The sequence below is a fragment of the Phialemonium atrogriseum genome (genome assembly GCF_030411735.1).
Source record: "Phialemonium atrogriseum strain 8032-3 unplaced genomic scaffold QBC33scaffold_9, whole genome shotgun sequence".
NCBI classification, from domain to species: domain Eukaryota; kingdom Fungi; phylum Ascomycota; class Sordariomycetes; order Cephalothecales; family Cephalothecaceae; genus Phialemonium; species Phialemonium atrogriseum.
The window spans coordinates 424,659-450,988 of record NW_026848146.1 but is presented as its reverse complement, the minus strand read 5'-3'; the positions used below and the strand labels follow the sequence as shown (position 1 = coordinate 450,988).

General features: G+C 57.5%; 10 protein-coding genes across 10 annotated transcripts; 8 read left to right on the top strand and 2 right to left on the bottom strand.

Moving 5' to 3' along the window:
- The first annotated feature begins 1,336 nt into the window (after nt 1–1,336).
- QBC33DRAFT_378514 (cytochrome P450) lies at nt 1,337–3,744 on the top strand. Its single transcript, XM_060424047.1, has 6 exons — nt 1,337–1,557; nt 1,630–1,792; nt 1,867–1,943; nt 2,038–2,657; nt 2,740–3,010; nt 3,088–3,744. The coding sequence occupies exons 1-6, from the start codon at nt 1,489–1,491 to the stop codon at nt 3,451–3,453; spliced, it is 1,566 nt and encodes a 521-aa protein (XP_060284676.1). The 5' UTR covers nt 1,337–1,488; the 3' UTR covers nt 3,454–3,744.
- Nucleotides 3,745–6,506, top strand: QBC33DRAFT_606947 (Alpha/Beta hydrolase protein). Its single transcript, XM_060432320.1, has 3 exons — nt 3,745–4,149; nt 4,213–4,582; nt 4,650–6,506. Exons 1-3 carry the CDS (start codon nt 4,035–4,037, stop codon nt 6,172–6,174), a joined length of 2,010 nt encoding a protein of 669 aa, XP_060284675.1. The 5' UTR covers nt 3,745–4,034; the 3' UTR covers nt 6,175–6,506.
- A 461-nt stretch (nt 6,507–6,967) lies between these two features.
- On the top strand, nt 6,968–7,595 carry QBC33DRAFT_514060 (uncharacterized protein; the record flags this gene model as incomplete). The annotated part of the gene is made up of 2 exons (XM_060426028.1): nt 6,968–6,978; nt 7,043–7,595. The coding sequence occupies 2 exons, from the start codon at nt 6,968–6,970 to the stop codon at nt 7,593–7,595; spliced, it is 564 nt and encodes a 187-aa protein (XP_060284674.1).
- A 291-nt stretch (nt 7,596–7,886) lies between these two features.
- Nucleotides 7,887–10,315, top strand: QBC33DRAFT_535030 (uncharacterized protein). Its single transcript, XM_060427586.1, has 2 exons — nt 7,887–8,285; nt 8,345–10,315. The coding sequence occupies exons 1-2, from the start codon at nt 8,075–8,077 to the stop codon at nt 9,877–9,879; spliced, it is 1,746 nt and encodes a 581-aa protein (XP_060284673.1). The 5' UTR covers nt 7,887–8,074; the 3' UTR covers nt 9,880–10,315.
- On the bottom strand, nt 10,204–11,225 carry QBC33DRAFT_568805 (uncharacterized protein). Its single transcript, XM_060430521.1, has 2 exons — nt 11,047–11,225; nt 10,204–10,937 (listed from the first exon to the last, which is right to left on the bottom strand). Exons 1-2 carry the CDS (start codon nt 11,132–11,134, stop codon nt 10,351–10,353), a joined length of 675 nt encoding a protein of 224 aa, XP_060284672.1. The 5' UTR covers nt 11,135–11,225; the 3' UTR covers nt 10,204–10,350.
- A 124-nt stretch (nt 11,226–11,349) lies between these two features.
- On the top strand, nt 11,350–14,088 carry QBC33DRAFT_535028 (putative calponin-like protein). The gene is made up of 2 exons (XM_060427585.1): nt 11,350–11,692; nt 11,759–14,088. The coding sequence occupies exons 1-2, from the start codon at nt 11,526–11,528 to the stop codon at nt 13,701–13,703; spliced, it is 2,112 nt and encodes a 703-aa protein (XP_060284671.1). The 5' UTR covers nt 11,350–11,525; the 3' UTR covers nt 13,704–14,088.
- A 289-nt stretch (nt 14,089–14,377) lies between these two features.
- On the top strand, nt 14,378–15,943 carry QBC33DRAFT_378406 (glycoside hydrolase superfamily). The gene has a single exon (XM_060424046.1). It carries the CDS (start codon nt 14,601–14,603, stop codon nt 15,852–15,854), a length of 1,254 nt encoding a protein of 417 aa, XP_060284670.1. The 5' UTR covers nt 14,378–14,600; the 3' UTR covers nt 15,855–15,943.
- Nucleotides 15,593–17,672, bottom strand: QBC33DRAFT_535018 (uncharacterized protein). The gene is made up of 3 exons (XM_060427584.1): nt 17,310–17,672; nt 17,088–17,231; nt 15,593–17,031 (listed from the first exon to the last, which is right to left on the bottom strand). The coding sequence occupies exons 1-3, from the start codon at nt 17,367–17,369 to the stop codon at nt 16,033–16,035; spliced, it is 1,203 nt and encodes a 400-aa protein (XP_060284669.1). The 5' UTR covers nt 17,370–17,672; the 3' UTR covers nt 15,593–16,032.
- A 1,510-nt stretch (nt 17,673–19,182) lies between these two features.
- Nucleotides 19,183–21,406, top strand: QBC33DRAFT_606941 (uncharacterized protein; the record flags this gene model as incomplete). The annotated part of the gene is made up of 4 exons (XM_060432319.1): nt 19,183–19,566; nt 19,647–19,742; nt 19,800–20,447; nt 20,515–21,406. 4 exons carry the CDS (start codon nt 19,183–19,185, stop codon nt 20,905–20,907), a joined length of 1,521 nt encoding a protein of 506 aa, XP_060284668.1. The 3' UTR covers nt 20,908–21,406.
- A 1,295-nt stretch (nt 21,407–22,701) lies between these two features.
- On the top strand, nt 22,702–26,176 carry QBC33DRAFT_377836 (kinase-like protein). The gene is made up of 5 exons (XM_060424039.1): nt 22,702–23,553; nt 23,615–23,814; nt 23,882–24,041; nt 24,100–24,838; nt 24,900–26,176. Exons 1-5 carry the CDS (start codon nt 22,801–22,803, stop codon nt 25,721–25,723), a joined length of 2,676 nt encoding a protein of 891 aa, XP_060284667.1. The 5' UTR covers nt 22,702–22,800; the 3' UTR covers nt 25,724–26,176.
- The last annotated feature ends 154 nt before the right edge of the window (nt 26,177–26,330 follow it).

Sequence of the window (26,330 nt, the reverse complement as noted above, 5' to 3'; positions counted from 1 at the left end):
CGTGGTGCTCAGGGCTCAGGGCTCACTCTCGGGGACCAAGCTGAAGCTGATCGGCGGCGATGAGGCTTGCGGGCACAATCCACTCCGAAGATACCGACTAAGTGGGACTTTCCCTCTTTAGAACCCCCTGAGTGCGTTCGGGGAAGGCTAAAAGCCGAGAGCGAAGGGACACAGACGCCTTGGAGATGGTTGACAGACCGACAGTCGGCGAGGCAAAACGCGGGGAAAACAAGATCTCTCGGCGTTTTTGTTTGCGCGGTATTGTGTGATTGCGTGAGCTTTTTAGACCCCAGCGTTGCTCCAGTAGCTTGTTAGCACCGGCGTCATCAAATGGGCAATATCCGGCAGTCTTCAACCAAGTCTTCACCGCAGCCTCGTAAGCTAGGCGTCGTCGCTAAAAGGGGCGATTCACAGAATTTGCTTCCGTTGAAGATTCCTGCTGGCGAAAGACGGACGATGCAGATCGCAGATCTCAAATCTCCCTGCAAACAACGTGGGAAATTCGGGTGCCCTGCCATCTGCCCACGCGATTGCTGGGATTAGCAAACTGTTGGCTAGGTGGTTACCTAACCAATACAATAAACGAATAATACAGACCGCGGTTGTCCGTGCTTTCTGCAAATTTGCATCCTGCAGATGCAGTACAACGTCGGCAACCGCGTGTCGCATCTTAAATGTGTTGCATATGGACAGGCGTGCATATTGTTGGGCTCCTGGCCGGTGACTTGCCGGGCACCGCCGGACACTCCGGGAGACGGCGATCGCGGTGATCACTGATCACTGATCACCGCGGTGAGCAGAGCACCGGTTGGTTCGTGCAAATACAAATTGCACTGATGCTCGGCGAATATTGCAAATGACGATGGCTGGAAGTGGTCGTGCATGGAGCTGAAGTGAGACTCGTCACCTTCAGCGAGAACCAGCCCACCCTCCTAGATGTTGAGAAAACTCCTCGTCAGAGGATGTCAACCTCTCACGCCCTGCTCTTACAATCAACTCACTCAACCAATGTTCTGGTCCTGAAATGTGTCATGGTTATGGCCGTGACTACAGCCCCTGCCTGCAGCAGGCATCGCTGAAAGTCACCACGAAGCTACGAAGCTACCACAGCCTACCAGGGCAGGAGGATATCCCATTGCCATTTGCCATCAGCAAATGGAACCCCAGACGGGCGAGCCGCTAAGGAGCGTTCCGGCTTCCGCGACGAGCCCCATCTGTACCAAAAACACGTCGCCCATGGATCTGTATATGTGCGTGATGGCGTGTCTGGGACTCTGGGTAGCAATAGGCCCACTATTCTAGAACACACCAAATTCCCAATGCACCAGCAACTTGGAACTCGGAACAAGTCTACCCCCACTCGCGAGCGAATTCAGCAGCTCGCTGGGGGGGGGGTTATCACCATGGGGGTTTATTGTTTTATCGTTTTATCCCGCACCTCGTCCTCTTCCCCCCCTCTTGCCTTGCAGCAGTTAGGTTTTCTCGACAATGATATCGTTGCCCCTTATGGATAGGACGACAGGCTCGTCCCTTGTCCTGCAGGCAGCCTTGTTCTTGGTAAGCAGGGCTGATGAAGTGACCCTGAGGTGGTCACTCCTGAAAGATAACGTGTCCTGAAGCTCGAATTAGGCTGCTACTCTCGTGCTGCTTGTCCTCGGTCGCCGGCTCCTCTTCCACCCGCTCTCCAGCTTCCCCGGGCCGTGGTTTAATGCCGTTTCTGAAATCCCCGAAGCGCGCCACCTCATCAGCGGGCGGCAGCATGCCTATCACAGACGGCTACATGAGCAATATGGTACTGTTGCCTCGTAGTGGGACATGGGGGCCTCAGATAATGCCTAGAGTCTGGATGCTGATTTCCCGTTCAAGGACCGGTGGTGCGTGTCTCTCCGAACGAGCTCATCTTCTGCGGCGCAAATGCCTGGGACGACATCTATGGAAACAAGGTCGGTTCCCTTCCTCCACCCCACACCCCCCGGAATGCGCGGTTGCGGCAACTGTATTTCTGACTTGGTCCTGTCTTTCTGTCTGTGAAATCAGCGAGGAAAAGGGGACATGGAAAAGTCTCCTCTCCAGGCCGGCGGTCTTCCTCCAGGGCAATCGGCGACTGCCCTGACATTAGCAAGGCAAACCGACCATGCGCGCCAGCGCAAAGCATTCGCCTACCCCTTTTCCAACACTGCTCTCCTTCAGCAGGAGCCACTGATACAGAAATATGTCGACCAACTCATTGGAGCCTTGGCAGAGCTGGCTGATGGTTCGCAGCCGGCAAACATGGCTGCGTGGTTCACCTACACGGCCTTCGACATCATTGGCGACCTGTGCTTCGCCGAACCGTTCGGCTGCTTAGACGCTGGCAGCGAGACGGAATGGTCGACGAGCGTGGTCCACATCGCTATTGCAGGCACCTTCGAACAGGCCACCCGGCGTGTCGCCGGCGTCGGCACCTTCCTGCAGGCGCAGATGGCTAAGTGGCTCATCCCAGGTCTTTACAGGAAGTGGAGGATACTCCATTTCACCAACAGCACCCAGAAGACCAGACGGCGGTTTGCAGACAAGGACAGGGACCACAAGGACTTCATCTACTACATACTGCAGAACAATGAGGCAAAGTCGCTTCTCTCGGAACTGGAGATCATCATGAATTCGGCGCTGTTCATGTGAGCTGCCCGATGGGCTTGAACCCTACACCACCTATACTGCACCTTACTGAGAGGGCTGGTTTGCTGACACGCTTGGCAGCGGAGCCGGGAGCGACACAACGGCCATTATGCTCACCGCTTGGCTATCACTTATGCTCACGAATAGGGAGGCTTATGAGAAGTTGGTGAGGGAAATCCGGGGAGCTTTCAGCTCTGCTGAGGACATCACATGGAACTCGGTTAAGGACCTACCGTATCTCGGCGCTTGTATCAGTGAGACCTTCCGGGTATGCCCTCCTGTGCCGGCAAACCTCTGCCGAGTAACTCCATCAGAGGGGGCCATGGTTGATGGACGTTGGGTTCCGGGCGGAGTAAGTCACCATGCCGTCCAGCCAGCCCGTGTTGACCCCCCCCCCCCCGACGCCTGTTGCTGACCTCGTCGACCAAGACCACCGTGTCCGTCTCCCCCTGGGCCGCAACCCACCTACCACTCAATTTTAGCGAGCCGCTTGTGTTTGCCCCCGAGCGCTGGTTCGAGTCGGAGAGAGCCAGGTTCCCGCGGCACGAAAAGGAGGCTTCGCAGCCGTTCAGCTACGGACCGCGGGGCTGCATCGGGAAGAATCTGTCCTACATCGAGCAGCGACTGATTATCTGCCACCTGCTTTGGAGCTTCGATATCGAGCCAGCCAGGGGTGCGGAAATGGCGCGCAAGAACGGCCTCTGGGCCGTTGGTGATGATATGAGACATATGAAAGCCTACTTGGTATGGAAGAAGCCGGACTTGTGGGTTCAGTTGAGTCGGGCCAGGAGATGAGGGTGCCGTGAATTTCTTTTTTGCCGGAGGATCACTGATATTATCCACTGGGACGGGCCCGGATGATGCTTTAGTTCTCGTATCGTGTGCCCGGTTTCCGTACATCCTGGACTTCAGGATGTGCATCCTGGACTTGAGGATGACCTGGACCAGCGGAATCCCCTCTAATACTTTGGTGGGCTATTCCTGATGGAGCCGACGGACAAGGATATTCTGTCGTGACTGCGGCCATTGCTCCGGTTGCTTTGGTATTTGAAGCATTTTCCCCAATTGTTTGCCCCAACTTCCCCCACACGAGGTCGACCCAACCCACGCACACCCTCAATTTAGCCTATGCAATGTAACCACTCGCTGCACTTATTCCTACACTAGAATGCCTGCAACCGGTGGACTTTTGAACCAGGAATTTCCCTCCCCTTCCCCAATTAGTGGTCCCCAATTAGTGACGGAGATTAGCGAACGGGGTGACACCTGGGGAACTTGAAATGGGTCCGACTCTGCCTGGCGGGATGGTATAAATGTGAAGTCAAGCATCGCTGTTTCCTTGGCGGTTCTTGCCATTTGGATATCCTATTCCTGCCATGGCTCTCCTGATGCGCACTGCTGTCCTCTGGGCCACCCTTGCTGCGGGTGCCACCCCTTCTCCCAAGAGTCTGGGGTCAGATCTCTCCATCTTGATCAACAATGACCTCCAAGGTACGTGGAACGATGCTGAACACGCGTCCTTTCCTGGGGCAAAAGCTAACGGCTTGGGAATAGGTACGAGTAGCCCTTCGGCAAGCTCCGCCGTGATACTTCTGGGCCGCCGATCCCTCGAGGATGCTGCATCTGGCTGTGAAGAATTGGGGGAGCAACTTTGGTCCCCTGAGCTCGGGACCGCGAGCATCCAGGTGAACCTCGACTATCTCAAGTACCAGCAGAAGGCCGACGACGCGTCGCAGTTCTGGATTGCCTCCTCGGAAGACAAGGCTCGAGCAATTGGATCCTCTGGCAGTGTCACCTTTGTCGATTCCGGTCTCCGCCTGCCGGCTCTGTGCACGCAGTCTGCCCCGTTCTCGAACCAGAGCGTGCAAGATACCAGTGAGAGATGGCAAGTCAAGGTGCATTCGAACAACGAGGACTACACCGGGTCCGTATAAGTCCTGGCTCTGCCGCAATCCACAAAAAGATGCCCATGACTGAACGTGCAACATCAGATTCCGCGATAGGTTGAGCTTCCGGTTTTTGGGGATCCGGTATGCGCCGCAGCCCAAGCGGTTTTCCTACTCGGTGCCATACAAAGGCTCCGGAAAGACTGTCTCGGCGCTGGACTTTGGCCCCCAGTGTATGCAAGGCGGCAGCGGCGGGTCTGAAGACTGTCTTTTCCTCAACGTCTGGACTCCGTACCTCCCTAAGCCGGACTGCAAGCCGAGGAAGAGCAGTCTTAAGCCGGTCATGTTCTGGATCCACGGCGGCGCTTTCGCGACCGGCACGGGTAGCGATCCGCTCTTCGACGGAGGCAACATCGCCTCCCGTGGTGACGTCGTCCTGGTCGTCATCAACTACCGCGTCGCTACGCTGGGTTTCTTGGCCCTGGACGACGGCGTGACGAACGGCAACTTCGGGCTTGCGGACCAGATCAACGCGCTCGACTGGGTCCGGGCCAACATCCAGGACTTTGGGGGGGATCCCGATAGGATCACCGTGTTCGGCCAGTCGGCCGGCGCCTCGTCGGTGCGGGCCCTGATGGCTTCTCCAAAGGCGGTCGGCAAGTTCGCAGGCGCCATCCAGATGAGCAACCTGGGAGGCATCAACTACGGCACCACGTACAGCAAGTACTACACGATCAAGCAGCAGGTGGACGCGATCGCGGGCGCGATCCTCGACGAGACCAACTGCACGGCCGCGGCCTCCCAGGTCGAATGCCTGCGCGCGGTCGACGCGACGACCCTGGCCAACCTGGCCGACATGGGCCGCTTCCTCGTCGTCGACGGCACCTACCTGACGACGGACGAGCTCCAGCTCGACGGTCCCCGCCTCCCCGTCGACGTCATGATGGGCGGCATGCGCGACGACGGCGCGCCCTTCATCCTCTTCCCGACAACCACCAACGAGAGCGAGTACCTCGCCATGTGGGGCTACGACGCCCCGCCCGCGGACCTCTTCCCCATCCCCGCGGGCGCCAACGCCACGCTCAACCTCTACAACATGACGGCGCGCCTCGCCACCGACGGCATCTTCCGCTGCATCGACCAAGCCACCGTCAAGCGCGGCACCGAGACCGGCCGCCTGGGTCCCTCAGTCTACTTCTACGAGTTCGGCCGCTCCTACCAGACCGCCGGCTGGCCGGGCACCGACGTGTGCGACCCGCCCCGGACGCCCGACCGGCCCCACGGCGACCCCTCGCTGCCCTACTTCCGCTGCCACTCGGGCGAGCTGTACTACGTCTTCGGCAACCTCGCCCGCCAGGGGATGCCCGACCGCGACGGCGGCGCCGACGCCGACCTGTCGCGCCTCACGCTCGACTCGTTTGCGGCGTTTGCGCGCTCCGCAGACCCGAACCCCGACGCGGCGTTCCTGGCCGCGCGAGGGTTCGCGGCCGCCGACGAGACTGCTAGGTGGGAGCCTAGCAGGGCTGGGGAGTTGACGATGAGGGTGTTTGATTGGCCGAGCTATCAGGCGCCGTTTAGGGAGCTGCCGCAGTGCGAGGGGCTGGGGTTGGGGTTGGATTATTATGGGTAGATGGGGGGATGTTGCGCGTTGTGGGATAGAGAGGGGTGGAGTGGTGAGTCGTGTTGCTGGGCTTACTGTTCTTGGCTGTCGATGTATGGTCACCATATTGACAGGGCTGGACAAACTCACGGCGAAGTAATGTTTGGAGTTGGACTACATGATATCCTGAATAAATTGTAGTGACACAACACCGCTGATGGGCTCTTCTGGTCCGTTGAGTCATTGTGATGTACATGCCATGACAGTTTATGAATAACTACGATGGCATACCCGAGGCTGTGACAGAAGATAGGAGCTAGATATATCTAGACGACATATATGCAGAAAAGCCAGTCACTTTACGGCAGCAAGGGGAACGAGGCCAACTCTGACCCTATCTTGACATCGACAATAGGGATGGCACCCTATTGTGGCTCACTCGGATTGTGTCCCCTGGTTCACTTTCCAGTAACAATAGAGGAAGCTCTTGGATTACACTCACTTCTTCTTCAACTACGACGATACGAGAGGCTGGAACCCCTATCGTGATTCACTGTGTCCCGGGGACTACTTTGCTTTCCGGCCAGCGTCCTCCCATTGGTAAGTAGATGAAACCTTGCCACCAACTCACCTACTCACTCCCTCCACGATAGGACAGATTGGCAGATTCCATCTTGCAGTGATTCACTTCCGATCCTAGGCCCATTTCGCTCACTAGCCGACGTTCTCCCAACTATAAATAAGGTCAAATTTTCCACCTCGCTCTCAAAACTTTTCCCACCCCAACCAACAAGAAGGACCACCACAAGCCATAGCCACCACGATGGCTTCTTCGTAAGTGCCCTTGAAAAAGAAGTTCCCACATCAGGATGAAGCTGACATAGCATCCGAGTAATAGCGCTCCTTCTTCTTCACAAGCTCCTCCCGCACAAGCACCTGTCGCTCCGGCTCCTGCTCCTGGTCGTGCTGCTCAAAGCTCTCGCACCGCGATCTGCCCCGAGTGCCAGGACTCGTTTGCCGAGAGGGCCCTGACGCGGCACAGGGCCACTCGTCATGGGGTGAACAGGCGGACCTTCACGTGCGACATCTGCAACATGGAGTTCCCAAGAAACGACGCCCTCAGGGACCATAGGGCGAACAGCCACGGGGTTCACAACCCCACGACAGCCGAACAGGACGAGGTCGACCCCATCAAGGTCGGCCGATACAACAAGACCGTGCTCGCCAACGGCATCATCGAGGCCAGCGATGGCCTCAACACCATCAAGCAGGACTGCCTAGCCCTCGGCGCCCGGGTCGCGGATTTCCCGGACATCATGGTCCGGCACGGCGGTGACTCATTCGGCGACCTCATGGCGCTGAAGAAGCACGAGCTGGTCCAGATGCTCCTGGATCTCCGGATCCTCCGCAGAACGTGGAGGGAGAACCAGCGGGGGCTGGAACAGAACTGAGCGGCCTCGAAACTTGGCGCCGGCGCCGTTTCAATTTATCTTCACCCCCATCGGCACAGTGCGAATAGCACGTTGAACACACGTTGGGCGCCACAGGATCGATTGTGGCTGGGCAGGGAGGAACTCATTCACTGGCAAATTGGTAGGAGTAAAGGGGAAGGGGCGCACTTTCTGGTTGGTCTGCACAGTGCGGGTCGCACGTTGTGCACACGGAGGGGCTAGATTTAAGGTTAGATGGGGGGGTTGCTTTGCCTATTCTGGCATGGTTTCTAGACAAAATTCCAACTATGACGGCCCCTTGTGAATACCTATCATTGGTGAACTTGCAGAGTGAGGTCCCCTTAAGCTTTCTCCAAAGGTAACCCCGCGACGCGAAATCCAGCCTAGAATTTTTGGTGCGCCACCATTACACTGCACGTCTGTATTTCGTGACGCGACAATGTAAAAGGCAATCCTGTCTTGAAGATTCTTAACAGAAGATGTCGTTAACTTCACCTATCTCAACACTGTCAAATATCTCATCTCCATCTTCCTTCTACACTGCCAAGGCAACTTCTCCCCCTGGAGCTGGTGATGTTACGAATATCAGTAGCCCCGATGAGGCACCAGTAAAGTTGTCCTACCGTGATGCCAGGCAAGTGCCCCATGAGTTGAAGGAGCACTGCCAGATCCATCTCGAGGAAAGACTATGTAAGACTGCCATCAATTCCACTCAAAACCTTCAATGCTTTCTAACTATTGCTAAACAGTCGGCTCTGCCATCCAATTACTCGACACTCTGCTTTCTGCCAGCAGCGCGAGGAAGGACTCGGCCATTCGCAAGCCTGCCTTCGTCCCCCCCCCGGCCCAAATCTCCCTTCTCAGCACACTCGCCATTCATCCCTCCCACACATCATGCTCCAAGGAGCCAGGCGAACTTCAAATCTCCTCCCATGCTCTTCAATATCTACGAAACCTATGCGCCACCGTTGGACCTGTGAACGCGAAGCTGCGCGCAGCGTTCGAGTTCCAAGGCGGGTCTCTTAGGAGTGCGAGGCGGGGGGGTCTAGGACACGACGGCGGCGACCATGGCCCCGACGAGGACCGTATTGATGGGAAATTCGCCAACGAGCTGGGCATCTGGTCGAGCGCCCCGGATTTCTGGGTGACCCTGGGGTGGGCCTTCCACTGCAGCGCGGCCCATCCGCATAGATGGCGATATTGGAAGGCCTGGCTGGAATGCATCCTGGAGATCATGGAGGCTGATTGGGACGAGAGGTATCGGCTTGACATGGAGAGGCACGAATCCCGCGGCGGAGGGAGTGAGCGCGAGTTCCCGTCGCTTGAGGACAGCATACTCATGATGTATGTGGGCTCGTTGCGCAGAGAGCGAAAAAACCCACTGAGAGAAATCTTGCGGGCTCTCCTCGCCTTCGCAGATGGGACCACGGTCGATGGAGCAGTCTACAAGGAGGTGTTTGGAAGCGAGACTTTAACACCTTCAAAGAACAAGCGGAAGCGAACACAGACGTTGGACCTTGAGCATGGCCAGTTTGGAGACTATCTCGATGACGACGACGTCTTCTCGTCGTCACAGCCTGAGGACCCCCCTACACCGACGAAGCCGGGTCCACGGAGGAGGGGGAGACCAAACAAGGAAGACGACTGTGTTTCTCCCGCCACAAGCCCGGCTCTGGCCGAGTCTGTCCAAATCCGGCTCCGCTTGTTCTCCCTATTGTCGGCCGCATGTTTCTATCTCCCGAATCCTTTCGCGCCCCTCGACGAGTTTTACGACAAGTTCGCCACCTCCGTCAGGGGCCTTCCCCTCGACATGTTTTCCCTCTTCATCGCGTCCCATACCACGCCCCTCGAGAACGAGGCTTACATATCCTTATTGCGCCACATCATCGACAAGCTTCTCCCCACGCACCCGGACCCTCGCTCCGTAGACCCAGACACAGACGATAAGAACGGTGTGTCGATCGAGATACTGGAGTGCTGCTTCCTGCCCTACGCGGCGAACAAGATCTTCGCCGAGGATAACGCGAAGCTGTCTCTGGTGCTGGAACACATGGTCCGCTTCCTGTGGATGCACACCGACATGGAATACTCCACCGGGCTCCGCAAGGCTGTCGAGGCAGGCATCCAGGCGCGAAACGAAAAGACGAGGTCCAAGAAGAATGGCCGCGCCAAGTCGGTCGACCCTGCCGAGAAATGGGCGAGGCAAGTACTGGACAATTCGAGCCAGAACCTGCAGATTATCCTGGATATGATGGAAGTGTCGGATTGTGTGGAAGTTTGTTGACCAGGAGAGGCGACTGGCGGGAGGGATAACGATACGGGGGGCGGACTTGCCGCTTGCTCCGTTCGGTTGTCGAATCTGTCGAATCTGTTTGTACGAGGTTTGAAGAAATCAAGTCTTGATACGAAAGACGAAGGGTGTGTCTGCCCCTATTGTTGTACTCGGGACGGATGATGGGACGGTTTGGTCCGTTGGGTTTTCTTGGCGCTAGTTTGTTAGAGGGGATCTTGGTTTTTATGATGGGCGTGCTTGTGGGTCAAGTAGGAGGCGTTGGGAGAGGATTTCACGACTGTCTAGTCACTTCTTCAGGCGAAGAATCGAAGCTAATGAAGAAGATCCCGCTTAGACTTCATAGTCTGCGTAATCTAGAACGCATTGCTTTTACTGGTTACCAGTTACAATAATATACACCAAGCAGCAGCTTCATTCTTCTTGCGAATCATATTCAGGGGCCATTCGCGCCCAGCTGCCGCATCATCGTTGCTTCGACGCGCCAGAAGGATCCCACCCTTTGGGTTGCCACTTCTCGCTGGGTCCCCTCGCCCGTTTCCACGGATCGCCAGGCCCCGCCGCCCGCACCTTTTCCTCCTCCTGCATCTTCCGCCAACTCTGCCCCCTATCCCCAGCCGCATCCACCCGGCCAGCATCACCTGCGCCTGCGGCATCCGCCGGCGACACCCCCGGCGCGTGCCCGCCACCCTCCCGGCTCCCCACCCGACTTTTCGTCGCCGGCGCCGGCGCCGCCTGACCCTCGGCCCCCTTACCGGGCGCCCCGTCGGCCGCAGCCGCGGCGGCCCACCGGGCGTCCGCCTGCGCGGCGAGGGCCTTCATGCGGAGCTGGCGCGCGGCGTCGGCGTGCTGCTCGTCGAGGGTCGGGGCGGCGGAGCGCGTGTGCCGCAGCCACTGGTGCCAGGCCGGCGGGACGGCGACGTCGGAGGGGTGCGTGCGCGGCGGGTACCGGACTATGCGGCGGGCGCGGGTGGTCTCGGCGCCGGCGGCGCCCGGGGAGGAGGTCCGGGCGTCGCGGAATTCCCAGTAGGTGTTGCCTTGTAGGTCGAGGCCTGGGGGTGGTGGTGGTGGTGGTTAGTTGTTGTGGGGAGGTGTGGTTGCTTTTCCTTGGGGACGGGGAGGGGAGGGGAGTGAATGGTGGCAGCGGTTTGGGGTTTGTACCTGCTAGGATTTGTCGGCGCCAGGGAAGGCGCAGCGTCTTCCACTTATGCCATGCTTTGAAAAACGACGAGGTCTGCTTCAGTGACATCTGCGACGAGATTGGCGGCTGTCCGGAAACATTGGAAGCAAGAGCGAGGTGGGGTGGAACAGGAACCTCTTTCCTTTTGGCTGATAGCGTGGGATGTCGGAGCTTGGAAAGAGGTAGGGAGTTGAAAATAGGTGTGGCACCGGCATCAGCGCTGGGCCCCAGCCACAGTGCCGGCCACCACGTCACTGTTGTGGCTGGGTTTGGGCGGGGGGTTGAAAGTTGTTTATGCAGGTACAGTACTCCGTACCTTCTGGATTCCTCCTCCCTCCATTAGCAACTACCACCGCGCCATAGACAACTGAACTGAAAGCAACCTGTTTCCATCTGCGCAGGGCAAGATTCTTCGATAACCGGCCAAACCGAAACACCGAGAGGGTTGATTGATCACGCCATGGCGTCAGTCACTTCCCTGGACAAGGACTTGCGCAAGTTACGCCTTGACAAATACACTCCCGCCGTCGCGAACGAAGCCAAATCATGGATCGAAGGAATATTAGGGGAACGTCTACCGGGAGGCGATTTCCTTGAAGGACTGAAGGATGGGGTTGCCTTATGCAAGTGAGTCTACTTGTCTCCTGTAGCTTCTCTGCCGCCAGCACCTCTAACCATAAACGCCGACGACAGGCTGGTCAACCTCGCCGTCCCATCCCCCGGCTTGAAATACAAAAAGTCCGCCATGCCATTCGTCCAGATGGAAAACATCTCACTCTTCCTCCGCGCCTGCCGATCCCCGCCGCTTAACCTTCAAGAGCACGACGTGTTCCTCACGGTCGACCTGTACGAGCAAAAAGACCCAACCCAAGTCCTCCAATGTCTCGGCGCCTTCAGCCGCGCAGCCAACAGTATCAATCCGTCAGCCTTCCCGTCAGCCATCGGGGGGCGTTCCGGCCGAGGCGGGGTCCTGAGCCCGCAGTCGACGGGACCAAGGACGCCGACTGCCTCGTCCAGCGACGCCTTTCGCGGGCGCGGAATATCAAACGCCAGCAACGCGTCATCGGCCTACAGTAGAGCTACTCCGACCCTCGTTGCCTCCAAGACGGGCGATTCCGGCTCCGGCCGCTGGAGCCCCACCAAGAGCCCCGGTCACAATAGTTCGGGGTCGCCTGTAGGCACCAGCAGCTGGAGCACAAAGGCGCACGAAGGCGCCACGTCGCCGGCGTGGAATATTGCCCAGTACGGGTACATGGGCGGCGCGAGCCAGGGGAACCTGGGCATCTCGTTCGGCGGGAGGCGACAGATCACTAGTGCCGGTCCGTACGTCCCGAACATGGCCGACAAGGAGCGCAAGCGGAAAGAGGCCGCGGCCGAGGCGGAACAGCAGCGGCTGCAGATGGAGGAGGAGGAACGACGGAGAAGGGCCGAGCTTGAGGCCGAGGAGGAGAGGGCGCGCTTGGAGGAAGAGCGGAGGTGGGAAGAAGAAGCACGACGGCTCAGGGAACAGGAGCGCCGGCAAGCGGAAGAGGAAAAGCGGAGGTGGGAAGAGGAGGAGCGTCAGTGGAAGCTTACGGAGGAGCGCCGGCACAAGGAGGAGCAAGAGGCGGAAGCCCGATTAGAACAGGAGCGTCAGCGATCTAGGAGTAAGAGCGACGCCCGTCTACGTGGGCAGTTCCTCAGCCAGTACAAGGCTGAGCAGGGGGCCCCAGCAAAGCGGACCGGAGACGACGGAGACTACAGCAGTCGTGTTAAAGAACTCGAAAAGGAACTCGAACAGGCACGGCAGCGCGAGGCCGAGTATGAGCGCGAGAGACGGGAGCGTCCGCAGAGGAGAGATCAAGCACCCGATGACAAAAAGGCGAGAGCCCGCTCCCGCAGCCGCCCGGGGCGCCCGACTAGCCGACCACCTAGCCGGCCGCCTAGCCGACAAGACTCGTGGAGGCCAAAGGACGAACGAGAATTTCTCAGCGCGCAATGGGATGAGGCTCAGAATCAACGAGAGGCCGGAACATCCGCCGCGCCGCCACCAGAAGCTCCGCCGCGATCACCGAGGCCGTTGCCCAACCCGGCTGTGGTGGCTCCTCCGTCCCCGACCAAGGTTAGGACCCACAGGACAGGGGGCGACGGCCCGCCGATCATCCCGGTCAGGAAACACCACACCGGCTCACGCCCACTTCCGGACCCAGCGGCCTACGCATCCACCCCGCCACCCCAGAAAGCGCCGACGCCGGCATTACGTACAGACCGCTACCCCGCGCCGCAGGCGGCCGCGCCACCGCAGACGTACTCCCGCGAGCTTGACGGGACGGCGGAGCGCGACGCCGAGGACAACAGGCGAGTGGCGGCCCAGAAGCAGACAAAGGCGGGCGGCTTGGCGGGCAAGTCGCTGCTGGAGCGGGAGATGGAGATGGAGCGGCAGCGGCAGCGCGAGTGGGAGGAGGCGCAGAAGCAGACTGCCAAGGCGTCACGCCCGGGCGACGGCGTCGACGGCATCGGCGGGGGCGTCGGCGGGAAGTGGGACGTCAGCCAGTGGTCCGGGTACGCGAGCGGCGATAGCCAGAACAGGGGCGGGCAGGGGATCGGCGCGGGGAGGAGACAGATCGTCGGGCCGAGACCGCTACCGGGGACCAGATGATCGTTGAATGGCGGGGAGGTGCGGGGAACCGTCCTGTTTTGTTTCTATGAGAGCACTTGCATGTGCGACTTAAGATCCGGGGGGCAAACTGTACTAATTGCTTGCACTGCCTATGTCAGAGTGCGGTGATGACTTCTGGGGTCAGCCAATGATTTCTTTACGACTTACTTAGAGATACATTATCAAATAAATATCGTGAGCTTTCCCAAGGTCATCGAGCGTCTGGCCCAGGGGACTACCGCCCGTGACGGACAGAGACGGTTAGTAGGATGATGCTTGCCCCCTGGCCGGCGAGACGTCAAATGAGGAATATCACTGTCGGCCAATCCGCGATCTGTGCCTGGGTTGTGGCGGCGTCGGCTGATCGATTGGAGGGAAGTAGGTGTATACCAATGTTACTCTGGCCAATCACACGGTACAGGCACCTTTCCAGCTATAGTTCATTCCGTTGATATCCAATCCCCAGCCAACGGTGATCACCATGCTCTAGAATCGGGGCACGGGGTTCTACGGCTGGCAGGTGTCTTCGCCTTGAGGCTACATACGGATGGGAAAGCAATGCCACCTCCCTTTTGAACCACTTGCACGGGCACATGCGAGGTGCCTTGGAGCATGACATCAAGCTGCATCAGCCATGCTTTAACTGTCTCTATACCCTCCTCTTCTCTACCCCACGCCTTCCCTCTCCTCTAGGTGACAACGCTACGGGCCAGTGGCTGCTCGTGAATGACGATAGCTCACGCCGTAAGGAATCCTCGAGGGAGAAGAGGTCCACTCTTCAGGTGATTCTCTCCCGATCACCAATACTGCTGTTATTGATTCCTCTCTCACACTCGCTCAGGCAGTCTCCGGCCCTTATACACCGAGTATTAATTGCCGTCCCTGCGCACGATATCCATGGCTCTTCTCTCGCGGTTCATCGCCCTTCTGGGCTGCATCCTGCCTCTCGTCCTCGGCCAAGCCCTGCCCCTGCACACCTCAAGCCGATGGATCCTCGACGCCGACAACAAGCGCGTCAAGTTGCGCTGCGTCAACTGGGCCGCCCACATGGAGACCAACGTGCCCGAGGGCCTCCACAAGCAGTCGATCGACTACCTCGCCGACTGGATCAAGGCCCAGGGCTTCAACTGCGTGCGCCTGACCTACAGCATCGACCACGCCCTCAACCCTGACCTCAAGGTCTCCGACTCCTTCACCGCCGCCGCCGCCGCGGCGGGTGTGTCTGCGGCGGCGATGCAGGACTTGTACGCCCGGGCGGTGGCCAAGAACCCGTTCCTGGGCGGGGCCGCGACGACGACGCGCGACGTGTTCGGCGCCGTGGTCGACGCGCTGTGGGCGCGGGGCGTCATGACGGTGCTGGACAACCACGTCAGCCGGGCGTCGTGGTGCTGCGACCTGACCGACGGCAACGGCTGGTGGGACACGGCCTTTGGCTACAACGACTGGAACAGCCGCTACTTCGGCACCGCCGACTGGCTCGCCGGCCTGGCGGCCATGGCCGCCTGGGCTGGCCACTACCCGGGCGTCGTGGCCATGTCGCTGCGCAACGAGCTGCGCGAGTTCCTCCTCCAGGACCTCAACGGCCGCCGCGACTGGTACGACCTGGTCGGCCGGGCGGGCGCCGCCGTCCACGCCGCCAACCCGGACGTGCTCGTCATCGTGGGGGGCGTGCAGTCCGCCACCGACCTGACGCACCTGCGCACCTCCAAGACGCTCGACACGTCGCGCTGGGCCGGCAAGCACGTGTGGGAGTTCCACGCGTACAGCTTCACCGTGACGTTCCCGGACCCGCTCAGCAGCTGCGCGGCGTCGCGGGCCGAGTACGGCCTCTTCGACGGGTTCGTGCTGGAGCAGGGCAGGGCCTTCACGGGGCCGCTGTTCCTGAGCGAGTTCGGCGTCGGCATGAGCGGCGGGCCCGGCAACGGGCTGTCGGAGCGCGACGGCGCCTACCTCGACTGCCTGGTCGGGTACATGGCCGACAACGACGCCGAGTGGGCCGTCTGGGCGCTCCAGGGGAGCTACTACGTCCGGGACGGCGTCGTGGACAAGGACGAGGGCTGGGGCCTGCTCGACGGCGCGTGGGCGGGCTGGAGGAACTCGGCCTTCCCGGGCATGCTGAAGGGGATGTGGAATGTCACGCAGGGCCCTTGAGGGAGGCGTGCTGTGGGTCTCGTAGGTTGGCGTTTCTTGGTTCGAGCATATATCATTTTAAATCATAGTAGTAGTATGGATGGCTTATATCATGAAGACCGTTAAAACGTCACTCCTGCCTCCATGCAAATCCATGTCAACCGCCTTTTGACAGACTATACCAATCTTCCCCCGGCACTTAGAGGTCAAAGTAGGTTTCGTTCGACTCCCCGGCGTCATCTCCACTGCCACCAAAGTACAGATCATCGAAGGTATTGTTATTATCGAGGCCAATCCCCCCGAGGTTGTAATCCATTTCCTCGTTGAAGAGCGTGTCTATCTCAGCGTCGAGGCTGTCGGTGTTCGCATGGTCACCGCCTGCGTTCGCGACACCCTCCGTCGGGCCCATGGTCATGTCTGCAACAGCTCCATCGGCGCCGACCCCGAAGCTGTCCAGATTAAGCAGGTCGCCTGGCAGGTCCGCGGTGCCGAAGTCTGCCAGGTCCATCTCGGGTTGTTGCTGCATCAGGGATTCGTTCGCCGCCGGGACCAGTGAGAATGCCATGTCGGTGAACGCCATCTCTGGATCGGGGATGGCCAGCGCGCTGGCGGGAGCCGGGGTGGTTGTTGGCGGGAGGCTCAACGGACCAGTGAACGACATCGATGTGGGCGCCATCGCTGCCGATACCGGAGACTGAGCGGTGGTCGTAGCCGCGGATTGAGGGGGTTGGTAAGGCACCGCCCTGGACTCCTTCTTGGGGGGAGCACTGGATGGTCTTCCGGTCATAGCAGCTTGCGCGGCAGCGGGTTTGGGCGATGGCTTCGCCGGACTCGCTTTTGCTGCGGCCGGGGCTGCTGCCGGGGCCGGGGCCGGCACCGGGGGAGGGCTCATGGCGAGCAGAGTCTCAGGCGACCCGGAGAAGTCGAAGCCCATGTTAGGGAATGGCGCAACGGGCCTGTTGTCCGTCTTCATCAGCGACCCGGCCCCGGGAGGTGGAGCCGTGGTGGCCGCGGTAGCTGCGGGTGAAGGTGCAGGAGCAGGAGCAGGAGCAGCACTAAGCTTGGGAGAGTCTATGTCCGCAACCATAGGAGCCGGGGGAGCGACAGACACGTCCTTTGGCTCAGTCGCTGGGGCGGGGAGCGTCCTCTTGGCCCTCAGCTGCTCCAGATCTCGGAGCAGAACAGACTTTGCCCTGACCTTTACCAACGCATGTCAGAATTAAGCAATGCCATAAGAAGAAAGGGGGGCTTTACGATTTCGCTTTCCAGGTCGTCCAGAGCATCATGGAACGTGTCAGTCGAAGACGGGATTCTGCTCCTGACGGTCGAGTTGACCTGCGCAAGAGTGCCCTTAGAGTCCTTGCCACCTGTCTTCAACACTTTCCCCGTCTGCACAAGCTGATTTGACGAGCTGGTTAGCCTGGAAAGTTGCAGGGAACGCGAGACGGTTGCAGTTGACAGGCGCCTCATACTCACCACGTCATTAAACATCTGTTGCAGCACATCGAGAGCATTATTGGATTTGGGAACGGCCATCTTGGCAGGTTTGGTGGCTAAACAAAGGCCGATGAGTACAGTTGTACGTTTACAAGTGAAGAGACGGTTTGCTCTCTTGCAACTTTGCAAGCTTCAGAAGTTCAGGGCGGCAGGGGGAAGTGGGGCTGGGGTTTGACAGGACCGTTTGCTAGGTGAAGGTTCTTAGTGTGATTCTTTGAGGGTACCCCGTCAGAAGTATAGAAGCATTGAATGATCAAGATTTTAAGAAAGGCCCCCGTCTTGAAATGAAAGGAAGCCGAGAAATTCAGAAATCGAAAGCGGACGGTTCATGGAATGGCCTTTCTGGATTGAAGAATATCCGTTGTTGGGTTAGGTTTGAGAAAGTATATCCCTGTAACTTTGTATGTATATACATGTACCTTGCTAACATCAACCTCCCATCTCCCATTGGAACCCAACTTTCGGTTGGAGTGCCTCTGCATAGAGTGGATTCGCAGCATCCACTGTTTGCGCAGCATGCATGTTTGTCACTGCCAGCCAGCACCAGGGCACGCAGGGGTAGGTTATCACAGTTTCCAACTGTTTGTCTTGTCCGACCTTCCAGCAACAGCTGATTACCATAGTAAACGTACAGGACCATCTGCGGCGTTTGACTGTTTGAGATGAGACCATCCATGCCTATCTACCTACCTGCCCGGGCGGTTATTGGGGCAGGGGCTGGCTTCCATAATCCATACCAACAACAGGGTAGTACAGGTATCCATCCAATGTTCGTGACCTGCCTGTGTCTGCTTTAACACTGAGGTGGCTCCCAGGTTATGCATTCCGCGGGATATATCGGGTATAACGGTGCGCCTGACCATCGTTCCTGTGCTAGGTACCTTAATATCCCCATTAACGTACATCTCCATCCAATGGTCCCCTATCAGAGCCCAGAGTAGCCAGGCGGGTATGTATCCGGTTACCTGAGGTAGTTATCCCCATCCCTGGGCGCCCTGGCTTGTCCAACTACTAGGTACCTGCAAAGTACGCATGTATGTAGTCTGAACCGTTAAGGCGGAACTTGGACCCACACGGGAACCTCTCCGCCAATCCAGCAAGCAAATGGCACGATCAAAATTGACCCCAGCTTTCCCCTCCTCTCTTTTTCCTCTTGCTTTTTCTGAATCCATTACAGGAGAAAGACAAGTATCATATTGACCGGCTGCTGCTGTTGCGACTTTTTTGGGGGCTTCCTCCTTTCACGGCCGTTTCTTTTCCCTCTTACTTTGTCCTTTTCCCGGCTTGTGCTCTCTCTTGTCATCGCCTGCGTCATCGTCGTCGTCGAGTCTGAGTCCCTCCTCCTTCTGTTGTCTTTCTCCAGCTTCTCTTCCCTTGCCGTCGCTCCTCGACAAGGCACGGTTTCTCTCTTCCATTGGACTCATCTCCTATCGTCTCCCATCGGCTTTCCGACCGGCTCCTCCCATTGTGGGTAGCTCGTCTGTGCTGTTCTTGAACCAGATTCTCGCCTTTTAGCAAACGAGTCCCTTCTTTTTTTGCCCTGAACAAGGCAGAAAAAAAGGAAAAAAGAATTTAAGTTCCAAATCTCCCCGCAACAAACTCTTGGGAACAAGGCTTCGCCATCTTGCCCTCTTCATTTTAGAGCCGCGCAATAATCCAAAGATTTGCGCATTTACTTGGCGCAAGTGGGCGTACCGTCTTTTTTCAATCACATCCTCTCCGACCATACCTGTGTCTTCTGGTAGCCAACTGAATTGCGTCCTTCTAAATTCTCTTCGCGAAACCTTGAGCGCGCCCGTTCCGTCCCGACCCCTATTGGAAGATCGCAAGTCCTTGAACGAAGTTAAGAATCATGGCCGAGACCGGACCGCCTCCGAGCTCCGCCCAGCTCCCCCCTCCGCAGCCAAATGTTGGCGCGCCGGGTTACGAGGGCGGCCAGAACGCCCAGCCGAACCCGTCTCATCCATCCCATCTGCCGCCCCCTCCGCTCCACATCCCGCAGAACACCAACCCCATCCCGACGGCTATTACATCGCCTATGGGTGGAAATGGCGACAAGAGCGGAATGATGTCCCCAGGCAGCGCCGGTCCTTTCGCGAGACGCGCTGCGCCCGAGCCTAATAAGCGGGCGCTGTACGTCGGAGGTCTGGATCCCCGAGTGACTGAGGATGTCTTGCGCCAGATCTTCGAAACGACCGGCCACGTCCAAAACGTCAAGATCATTCCCGACAAGAATGTGAGTTGGTGCTTTGTGGGCTATCAGTTTCGCAGTGTCCTTGATCGGGGGGCATCAAGCTAACTGGGAGATATCACCAGGCAAAGGGGTACAATTATGGCTTTGTTGAATACGATGACCCTGGCGCAGCTGAGCGCGCGATGCAGACTCTGAATGGCCGACGCGTGCATCAATCTGTACGGAAATTCCGCCCGCTGCCCTAGCCCACATGACCGATACTGACCGTTTTGTAGGAGATTCGCGTCAACTGGGCCTACCAATCCAACACGACCAGCAAGGAGGATACCTCGAACCACTTCCACATCTTTGTGGGCGATCTGTCCAATGAAGTCAACGATGAGGTGCTGATGCAGGCCTTTTCTGCCTTTGGATCGGTTTCCGAAGCCCGTGTCATGTGGGATATGAAGACTGGCCGCTCTCGTGGTTATGGCTTCGTCGCTTTCCGCGACCGTCCGGAGGCTGAGAAGGCTCTGAGCTCCATGGACGGCGAGTGGCTCGGTTCCCGGGCCATTCGCTGCAACTGGGCCAACCAGAAGGGCCAGCCTTCGATTGCCCAACAGCAGGCGATGCAGCAGATGGGCATGACCCCTACCACTCCCTTTGGCCATCATCATTTCCCGACCCATGGTGTCCACAGCTATGACATGATCGTCGGCCAGACGCCTGCCTGGCAGACGACCTGTTACGTTGGCAACCTGACGCCGTACACGACCCAAAATGATCTCGTTCCTCTGTTCCAGAACTTCGGCTATGTCGTCGAGTCTCGCTTCCAAGCCGATCGCGGATTTGCTTTCATCAAGATGGATACCCATGAGAATGCTGCTATGGCTATTTGCCAACTGAATGGCTATAATGTTAATGGACGCCCGCTCAAGTGCAGCGTAAGTATTCTCTTCCTTTCCCGCCGTGTTTCCGTCTTCGAGAGCAGTCCCACTAAACAAGAAGTAGTGGGGGAAGGACAAAAATCCCAACCATCAGAACTTCGACCCCTCCCAGCAGTACAGCCCTCAAAGTGCCCAAGGACCAGGACCTGCGTACCCCGGGACGCCGTCGACTTATTTCCCCCAGTATGGAGGTCGGTATTCTATCCCCTCAGTCCTACATCTCTCTAGCAAAAACCTTACTCTGACACCCATCATAGGTCAATATAATGCTCAGCAGGGCAACTACGCGGGTCCTCAGGCTCAGTCGCCTGCCCCCTATAACTCGCAGCCTATGGGTTATTCCGGACCCTCGAGCGCCGGCGGATACGGCCGGGGCCAGCAACCTGCAAATGCGCAATGGGCCCAGCCTCCGGCCGGCCAGAACTTCAACAACGGATTTAGCGGCTATCAGGGGTAGAATGGGAAATCTCCTTTGCACTCGGCGCTCGTCTTCGCTTTCCCCCTCTCCCTGGACATTGCACGAGCATGGTGTTGTTGTTTGGGAAAACCTGAGCCTTCTCGGAATGCGGAAACAGTGGTACGGTCTGTTTGAGACCGCATCAGCACTGCATCATCTCATCTTCTACGCAACTTTTGCGACGTTTCAAATCGTTTAGTAAATGAGATATCCGGGTCTGATGGAGGCGGATTGGGCCTTTCGGTTTTTGCGCTTCGTATCTTGATGTACCACTCTCTCCTCGTCTCAGATTCTTTTCTCTTTCCTGTTTGCCAGTGATTCCCAGAGGCATGATCTATTATTATTCTCTTCAGCTGGGGTTTTCGTGCAGCTGCACATCTTACCTTCGCATCTCCATAGTTCTCTCCATGATTGATTTTCCTACGCTGGATACCTCTTCAGACCATTGCACATTGCACGGGTCCCTTCGTTGGTCAGCCCTTTCACTAACGAGTTCATGATCTCTGCTATATCAGTCAAAAGTACTCGCCCCTGTCAGTCGACGGGATGAGACAGCCGAAGTTTCTCAGGATTAGGAGGAGTCTGGGGTCAATCTTTTTTTAGTAATTTTATTTCTCAGGATGGAAGCAGATTCTGGAGGTTGAGGTCTATCGATGTTCTACGAGAATGCTAGTCAGATATAGGATTATTTTGTTGAGACGGAGAAAAGCAAAAGAAGACTGGCGTTTGGGAACCTATTCTGAGGGATTTTGGCCAGCCCAGGGAAACAGATTACGTGCTTCCGTCCCCGGTTCACTCGCCTTGTGTCCTTTTTTTGTGCATTGTGTTCACGTTACTGCTGTTCCTGGTCCTAAGCAACGGTAGCATTGCGCGGTATCAGGGAGAATGGGCACTTTGGATACAGCATGTCAGATCTGGGAGCTGGGAACTTGCCTCATGAGGATGAACTCATTCTCAGAGCCACCCACCACTTGACCGTTCGGAGAGAGATGATAGACTACCAAGGCAGAAAAAGGGAGGCGAACCCCCAATACCTGAGTATTCAAAGCCCTCAATTGAACCACCGTTTACAATAATCGTGCATGGACAACAAAGGTAATTCATTCAAGAGATGGACATGAAGTCATCCGTAGCTGCCTTGCTTGCCGGTATTGGCGACAGATAGGGTTAGGGTTGTGTTGTAGGTACGAAGGCGTCAGGCCACACCTGCATCCGTGCTAGGTTTGAAATGCACTGTACGAATCCCAATTCAGAGAGCAGCTTGTCCAAATCTAACGTTTGATTGTGTTTTGGCTAGGGATGTACCGGTGAATGTGTTCCCAACAAACAGCGAATTACCTTCAACAGTGTTGATATGTTTGATGCTCAGTATGCTACTAGGTTGCGTTAGGTTTATGACTATTATAGGTAGATACCCACCTAGGTACGCTATCTTGCATACGAAGCTCAAGGAAGAAAGTAGGGTGACTCCGTCATCCGCACTGTACCATAAGCGATACACCCCCAATAGCAGGCGTCGTCTGCTGCTCACGGGGAAAAAAGGGTCCCTTCCAAGAGGATGTATAGTGTATCCAATAATTTCTGACTCGATCGCACGTCAAGTCAGTCCTGGCTTGGATGTAGTCTGGCCAAAAAGGCCAAAACGTTTCCGACCTTCTCCCTACCTTGGGCCTTGTTTCCTGCCGTCGGCCCATCTTGAACCTCTTTCGGCCCGCCTAACGCGTCAAAGCCACGACGGGCATTCGTCGACCTTGCGCTCGCCAGATCCGCCGCTCCATCACTGAGCGGGCCCCATTTTCCAACTCGGAGCCCAAAATCCAGTCCAGCAACGACGCAATCGTCACAACAGCCATAGCAGAACCGTGTATTGGGCCTTCTTGCCCTGCAGCAGCCATGGATCAATGGCAATCGTACCCCGATTCTGCTGGTGGCTCTCGAAGATACAATGGCAGCAACCAGATGGCGGCCCGAGATTATAACAATGGCCAGCCTCAGGCACAGCCGCCCGCCGGTTTCAAGTACGACCAGTACCAGGGTGGACTGACCTCGCAACAGAACTTGACCGGCTCGCCCATAACCTCGCCCCAGGTTCGCGACGGCAATGGCGACGTCGCCATGCAGGACGCTCACGACCCCTACGCAAGTATGAAATACCCCATGCGGCCCCATCATCAACATCACGCCTCTGGTGGCCGTCCCTCGAATCTGCACTCCCCCCAGGAACCTTCCGCTGCCGCCCAGCGATACTCGCCCATGGAAGCTCTGTCGCCCACCTCACCCTACGCACCGAAGTCTGCTGGCCCAGCCCAGTTCTCCCAACCCCCTGCCCAGCGCCAGTCGCCAACTCGCCCGTCCGACTACCCCCCTCAAAGCCCTTACTTCAACAGACTACAGGGCGGGCAGCTACCACCCATGAACCCCTACGCATCTGCCCATGACAGCTACCCGTCCTCTGCTGCCATGACAATGGACGCCAGTTTCGCGAACGATCCCAAGTCGCCGCTTCGCCTCCAGCCTCCGCCGACTATCCCGTCAAAGGGACCGGTGCCCAAGTTCAAGAAGGTTACTGCCCCAACAGACTTGCGGCCAACAGTCAACTCCCAACCGCCGTTTCGGCGAGCGAACCCGGAGGGCGGATTCATCAGTGTAAGAAGCTCTCGCGCCGTTCCACCTCCATCTTTGCTGCTGCTGACTCTCGCAACGACAGCCCCTCCAAGCTCTAACCGTCCATCTCCCGGCCACCTATCGCATCTGTAACCCGAGCTTCAAATACGAGTCCTCGAGAAATCCACGCCGCGTCCTGACGAAGCCTAGTAAGGGAGTGAAGAATGACGGGTACGACAACGAGGACAGCGACTACATTCTCTACGTCAACGACATACTAGGTTCCGAGGAAGCTGGGCACAAGTGAGCTCCATGGAGGCGTGAGGCCTATTCCGGTGGTCAAACTATTGCTGACATGATTGATCTCCAGGAACCGCTATCTCATTCTCGACGTCCTCGGCCAGGGTACCTTCGGTCAGGTGGTCAAGTGCCAGAACCTGAAGACCCAAGAGGTGGTCGCTGTGAAGGTCATCAAAAACCGTACAGCATACTTCAACCAGAGTATGATGGAAGTCTCGGTTCTGGATCTGGTATGATTGCTGCCCTGCTTTATTTTACCCCGGGAACAACCCTCTGACCTTTGTCCAGTTGAATACCAAGCTCGACAAGAACGACGATCATCATCTTCTCCGTTTGAAAGATACCTTCATCCACCGGCAACACCTGTGCTTGGTCTTCGAACTCCTGAGCGTCAACCTCTACGAGCTCATCAAACAGAACCAATTCAGGGGCCTCAGCACAACGCTTGTGCGCGTCTTCGCGCAGCAGCTCCTCAATGGCCTCGCATTGTTAAACAAGGCCCGGCTCATCCACTGCGACTTGAAACCAGAGAACATCCTGCTGAAAAATCTGGAAAGCCCCATCATCAAGATTATAGATTTTGGCTCGGCCTGCGACGAGCGTCAGACTGTATATACCTACATCCAGTCGAGATTCTACCGGTCGCCCGAAGTCTTGCTCGGACTGCCTTATTCCTCGGCCATCGACATGTGGTCCCTGGGATGCATCGTGGTGGAACTGTTCCTCGGCCTGCCGTTGTTCCCGGGCTCCTCCGAGTATAACCAAGTCTCGCGCATCGTCGAGATGCTCGGCAACCCGCCAAACTGGATGATCGAGATGGGGAAGCAGGCTGGCGAGTTCTTTGAGAAGAGGACGGACGAGTATGGCCGGAAGACGTACCATCTAAAGAGCATGGAAGTCTACTCACGGGAACACGGCACCAAGGAGCAACCGAGCAAGAAGTACTTCCAAGCCAGCACTTTACCAGAGATCATCAAGTCCTATCCCATGCCGCGGAAAAATATGAAGCAGCAGGAGGTTGACCGAGGTACGCTCAGATTCGAAATTATACCCCTGCCCGGTGTTGTTGCTGACCCCAAGCTTTATAGAGATGAACAACCGCATTGCCTTCATAGACTTCGTCCAGGGCCTCTTGAACATCAACCCCCTGGAAAGATGGTCGCCACAGCAGGCCAAACTGCATCCGTTCATCACGCAGCAGAAATTCACTGCGCCTTTTGTGCCGCCGATGAACCTGAAGGCAAGCTCGCTGAATAGATCACCCGCTCCAGGAACACAGCAGCAGCAACACGCCGAGAGCCTAAGCAAACAGAGAGCTCAGGCCGCGCAAGCCCAAGCGAATTCTGCAGCACAAGGCGCATATGCGGCGTCGATGGCAGCTGCAGGCCAATACTCGCCGGCTGGCCACCCCCAGGCTGGCCACCCCCAACAGGCTCAAATCTACTCAAACAACAGCCTATACTCTCCCGGTGCCGGCCATGCGGGGGCTCCACCGCCGTATGCTTCCCAACAGGGAGGCTACGGGCAGATGGCCATGACACAGCCACCCACACAGATGCCCCCGGCGAACTACGGCGGTGTGTCCCAGTCCAACCTGTACGCTCAGCAAGCCGCCAGGAATCGACAGCGGGCATCGACCATGGAGCAGCAGCAGAGCGGTATCCCGGCGGCCATCCAGAGAGTCGCCAGCCATCTCGACCCGAGCCACCCCATCCGGCTGCAGCCGAGTCCGGCGTACTATCCTCCGCCCCCGGACGGCATCTCGGGCCTTGACCAGACTCCTGGCCGCGCCGGGAGGAGAGGCAGTCGCGCGCAGCAGACTGGAAGGGGCAACAATCGTGACTTCATCCGGAATCTCGAGGAGCGGACCCTCGAGGAGGGCTTCATGGGCGATCAGAATCCCTGGCATTGAGCTGCATCGCTGGAACTGGCTTTTTGTCGTATGACGGAGACGGAAGAAGGATCTTCCCCTGGACGTTTTCACCAGATTGCCCCATTTTCAAACAGACACTAGGTCGCGCTTCGCTTTGGTTCCTTTTCTTTTTTCTTTTTTTTTTGTACCGACAGAGACGCCGTTCGTATCCCAAAGCCTCTTCAACAACAAGCTCTCTCTCGGGATGAGGAAAAGTAGCTAGGCCCCCTAAGCCGCCGCTCTCACTGCGGGAAGCTGCATTGGGGCTGCAGACGCACTTTCGAACGCTTCTATCGCCAAAAAAAGAAACAAGAAGGGTATAACGTGTCCTGAACCGGAACAAGAACGCGCAAAACTAGGGTCGCATAAGGGATTCCGCTAGGTGCTTTTGGCTTTGACGCGATGCAGAAAGCAGCATTTACGGGGGGCGGAACTCTATTCCACCGACTCGGGGACGAGGACCCCAGCTCGACCAACGACAAGACATATCATTCAAGAAGGAGGGAACTCCTGAGGGGATGGCAGTAGGAGAGGATTGGTTGTCCTAAATTAAGATTGGTCGTGGGGAGGGGGCAAGGCTCTTTCGAGAGAGGCACAGGCGGGGGGG

Coding starts and splice junctions, on each gene's coding strand:
- QBC33DRAFT_378514 (XM_060424047.1), top strand. CDS start 1,489: ATGATATCGTTGCCCCTTATGGATAGGACGACAGGCTCGTCCCTTGTC. Junction 1,558..1,629: donor TGCAGGCAGCCTTGTTCTTG/GTAAGCAGGGCT, acceptor AGCTCGAATTAG/GCTGCTACTCTCGTGCTGCT. Junction 1,944..2,037: donor ACGACATCTATGGAAACAAG/GTCGGTTCCCTT, acceptor CTGTGAAATCAG/CGAGGAAAAGGGGACATGGA.
- QBC33DRAFT_606947 (XM_060432320.1), top strand. CDS start 4,035: ATGGCTCTCCTGATGCGCACTGCTGTCCTCTGGGCCACCCTTGCTGCG. Junction 4,150..4,212: donor GATCAACAATGACCTCCAAG/GTACGTGGAACG, acceptor GCTTGGGAATAG/GTACGAGTAGCCCTTCGGCA. Junction 4,583..4,649: donor AACAACGAGGACTACACCGG/GTCCGTATAAGT, acceptor GTGCAACATCAG/ATTCCGCGATAGGTTGAGCT.
- QBC33DRAFT_535030 (XM_060427586.1), top strand. CDS start 8,075: ATGTCGTTAACTTCACCTATCTCAACACTGTCAAATATCTCATCTCCA. Junction 8,286..8,344: donor CCATCTCGAGGAAAGACTAT/GTAAGACTGCCA, acceptor ATTGCTAAACAG/TCGGCTCTGCCATCCAATTA.
- QBC33DRAFT_568805 (XM_060430521.1), bottom strand. CDS start 11,134: ATGTCACTGAAGCAGACCTCGTCGTTTTTCAAAGCATGGCATAAGTGG. Junction 10,938..11,046: donor GCGCCGACAAATCCTAGCAG/GTACAAACCCCA, acceptor CACCACCCCCAG/GCCTCGACCTACAAGGCAAC.
- QBC33DRAFT_535028 (XM_060427585.1), top strand. CDS start 11,526: ATGGCGTCAGTCACTTCCCTGGACAAGGACTTGCGCAAGTTACGCCTT. Junction 11,693..11,758: donor GATGGGGTTGCCTTATGCAA/GTGAGTCTACTT, acceptor CGCCGACGACAG/GCTGGTCAACCTCGCCGTCC.
- QBC33DRAFT_378406 (XM_060424046.1), top strand. CDS start 14,601: ATGGCTCTTCTCTCGCGGTTCATCGCCCTTCTGGGCTGCATCCTGCCT.
- QBC33DRAFT_535018 (XM_060427584.1), bottom strand. CDS start 17,369: ATGGCCGTTCCCAAATCCAATAATGCTCTCGATGTGCTGCAACAGATG. Junction 17,232..17,309: donor AACAGATGTTTAATGACGTG/GTGAGTATGAGG, acceptor TCGTCAAATCAG/CTTGTGCAGACGGGGAAAGT. Junction 17,032..17,087: donor ACGACCTGGAAAGCGAAATC/GTAAAGCCCCCC, acceptor GCGTTGGTAAAG/GTCAGGGCAAAGTCTGTTCT.
- QBC33DRAFT_377836 (XM_060424039.1), top strand. CDS start 22,801: ATGGATCAATGGCAATCGTACCCCGATTCTGCTGGTGGCTCTCGAAGA. Junction 23,554..23,614: donor CGGAGGGCGGATTCATCAGT/GTAAGAAGCTCT, acceptor TCGCAACGACAG/CCCCTCCAAGCTCTAACCGT. Junction 24,839..24,899: donor GCAGCAGGAGGTTGACCGAG/GTACGCTCAGAT, acceptor CAAGCTTTATAG/AGATGAACAACCGCATTGCC.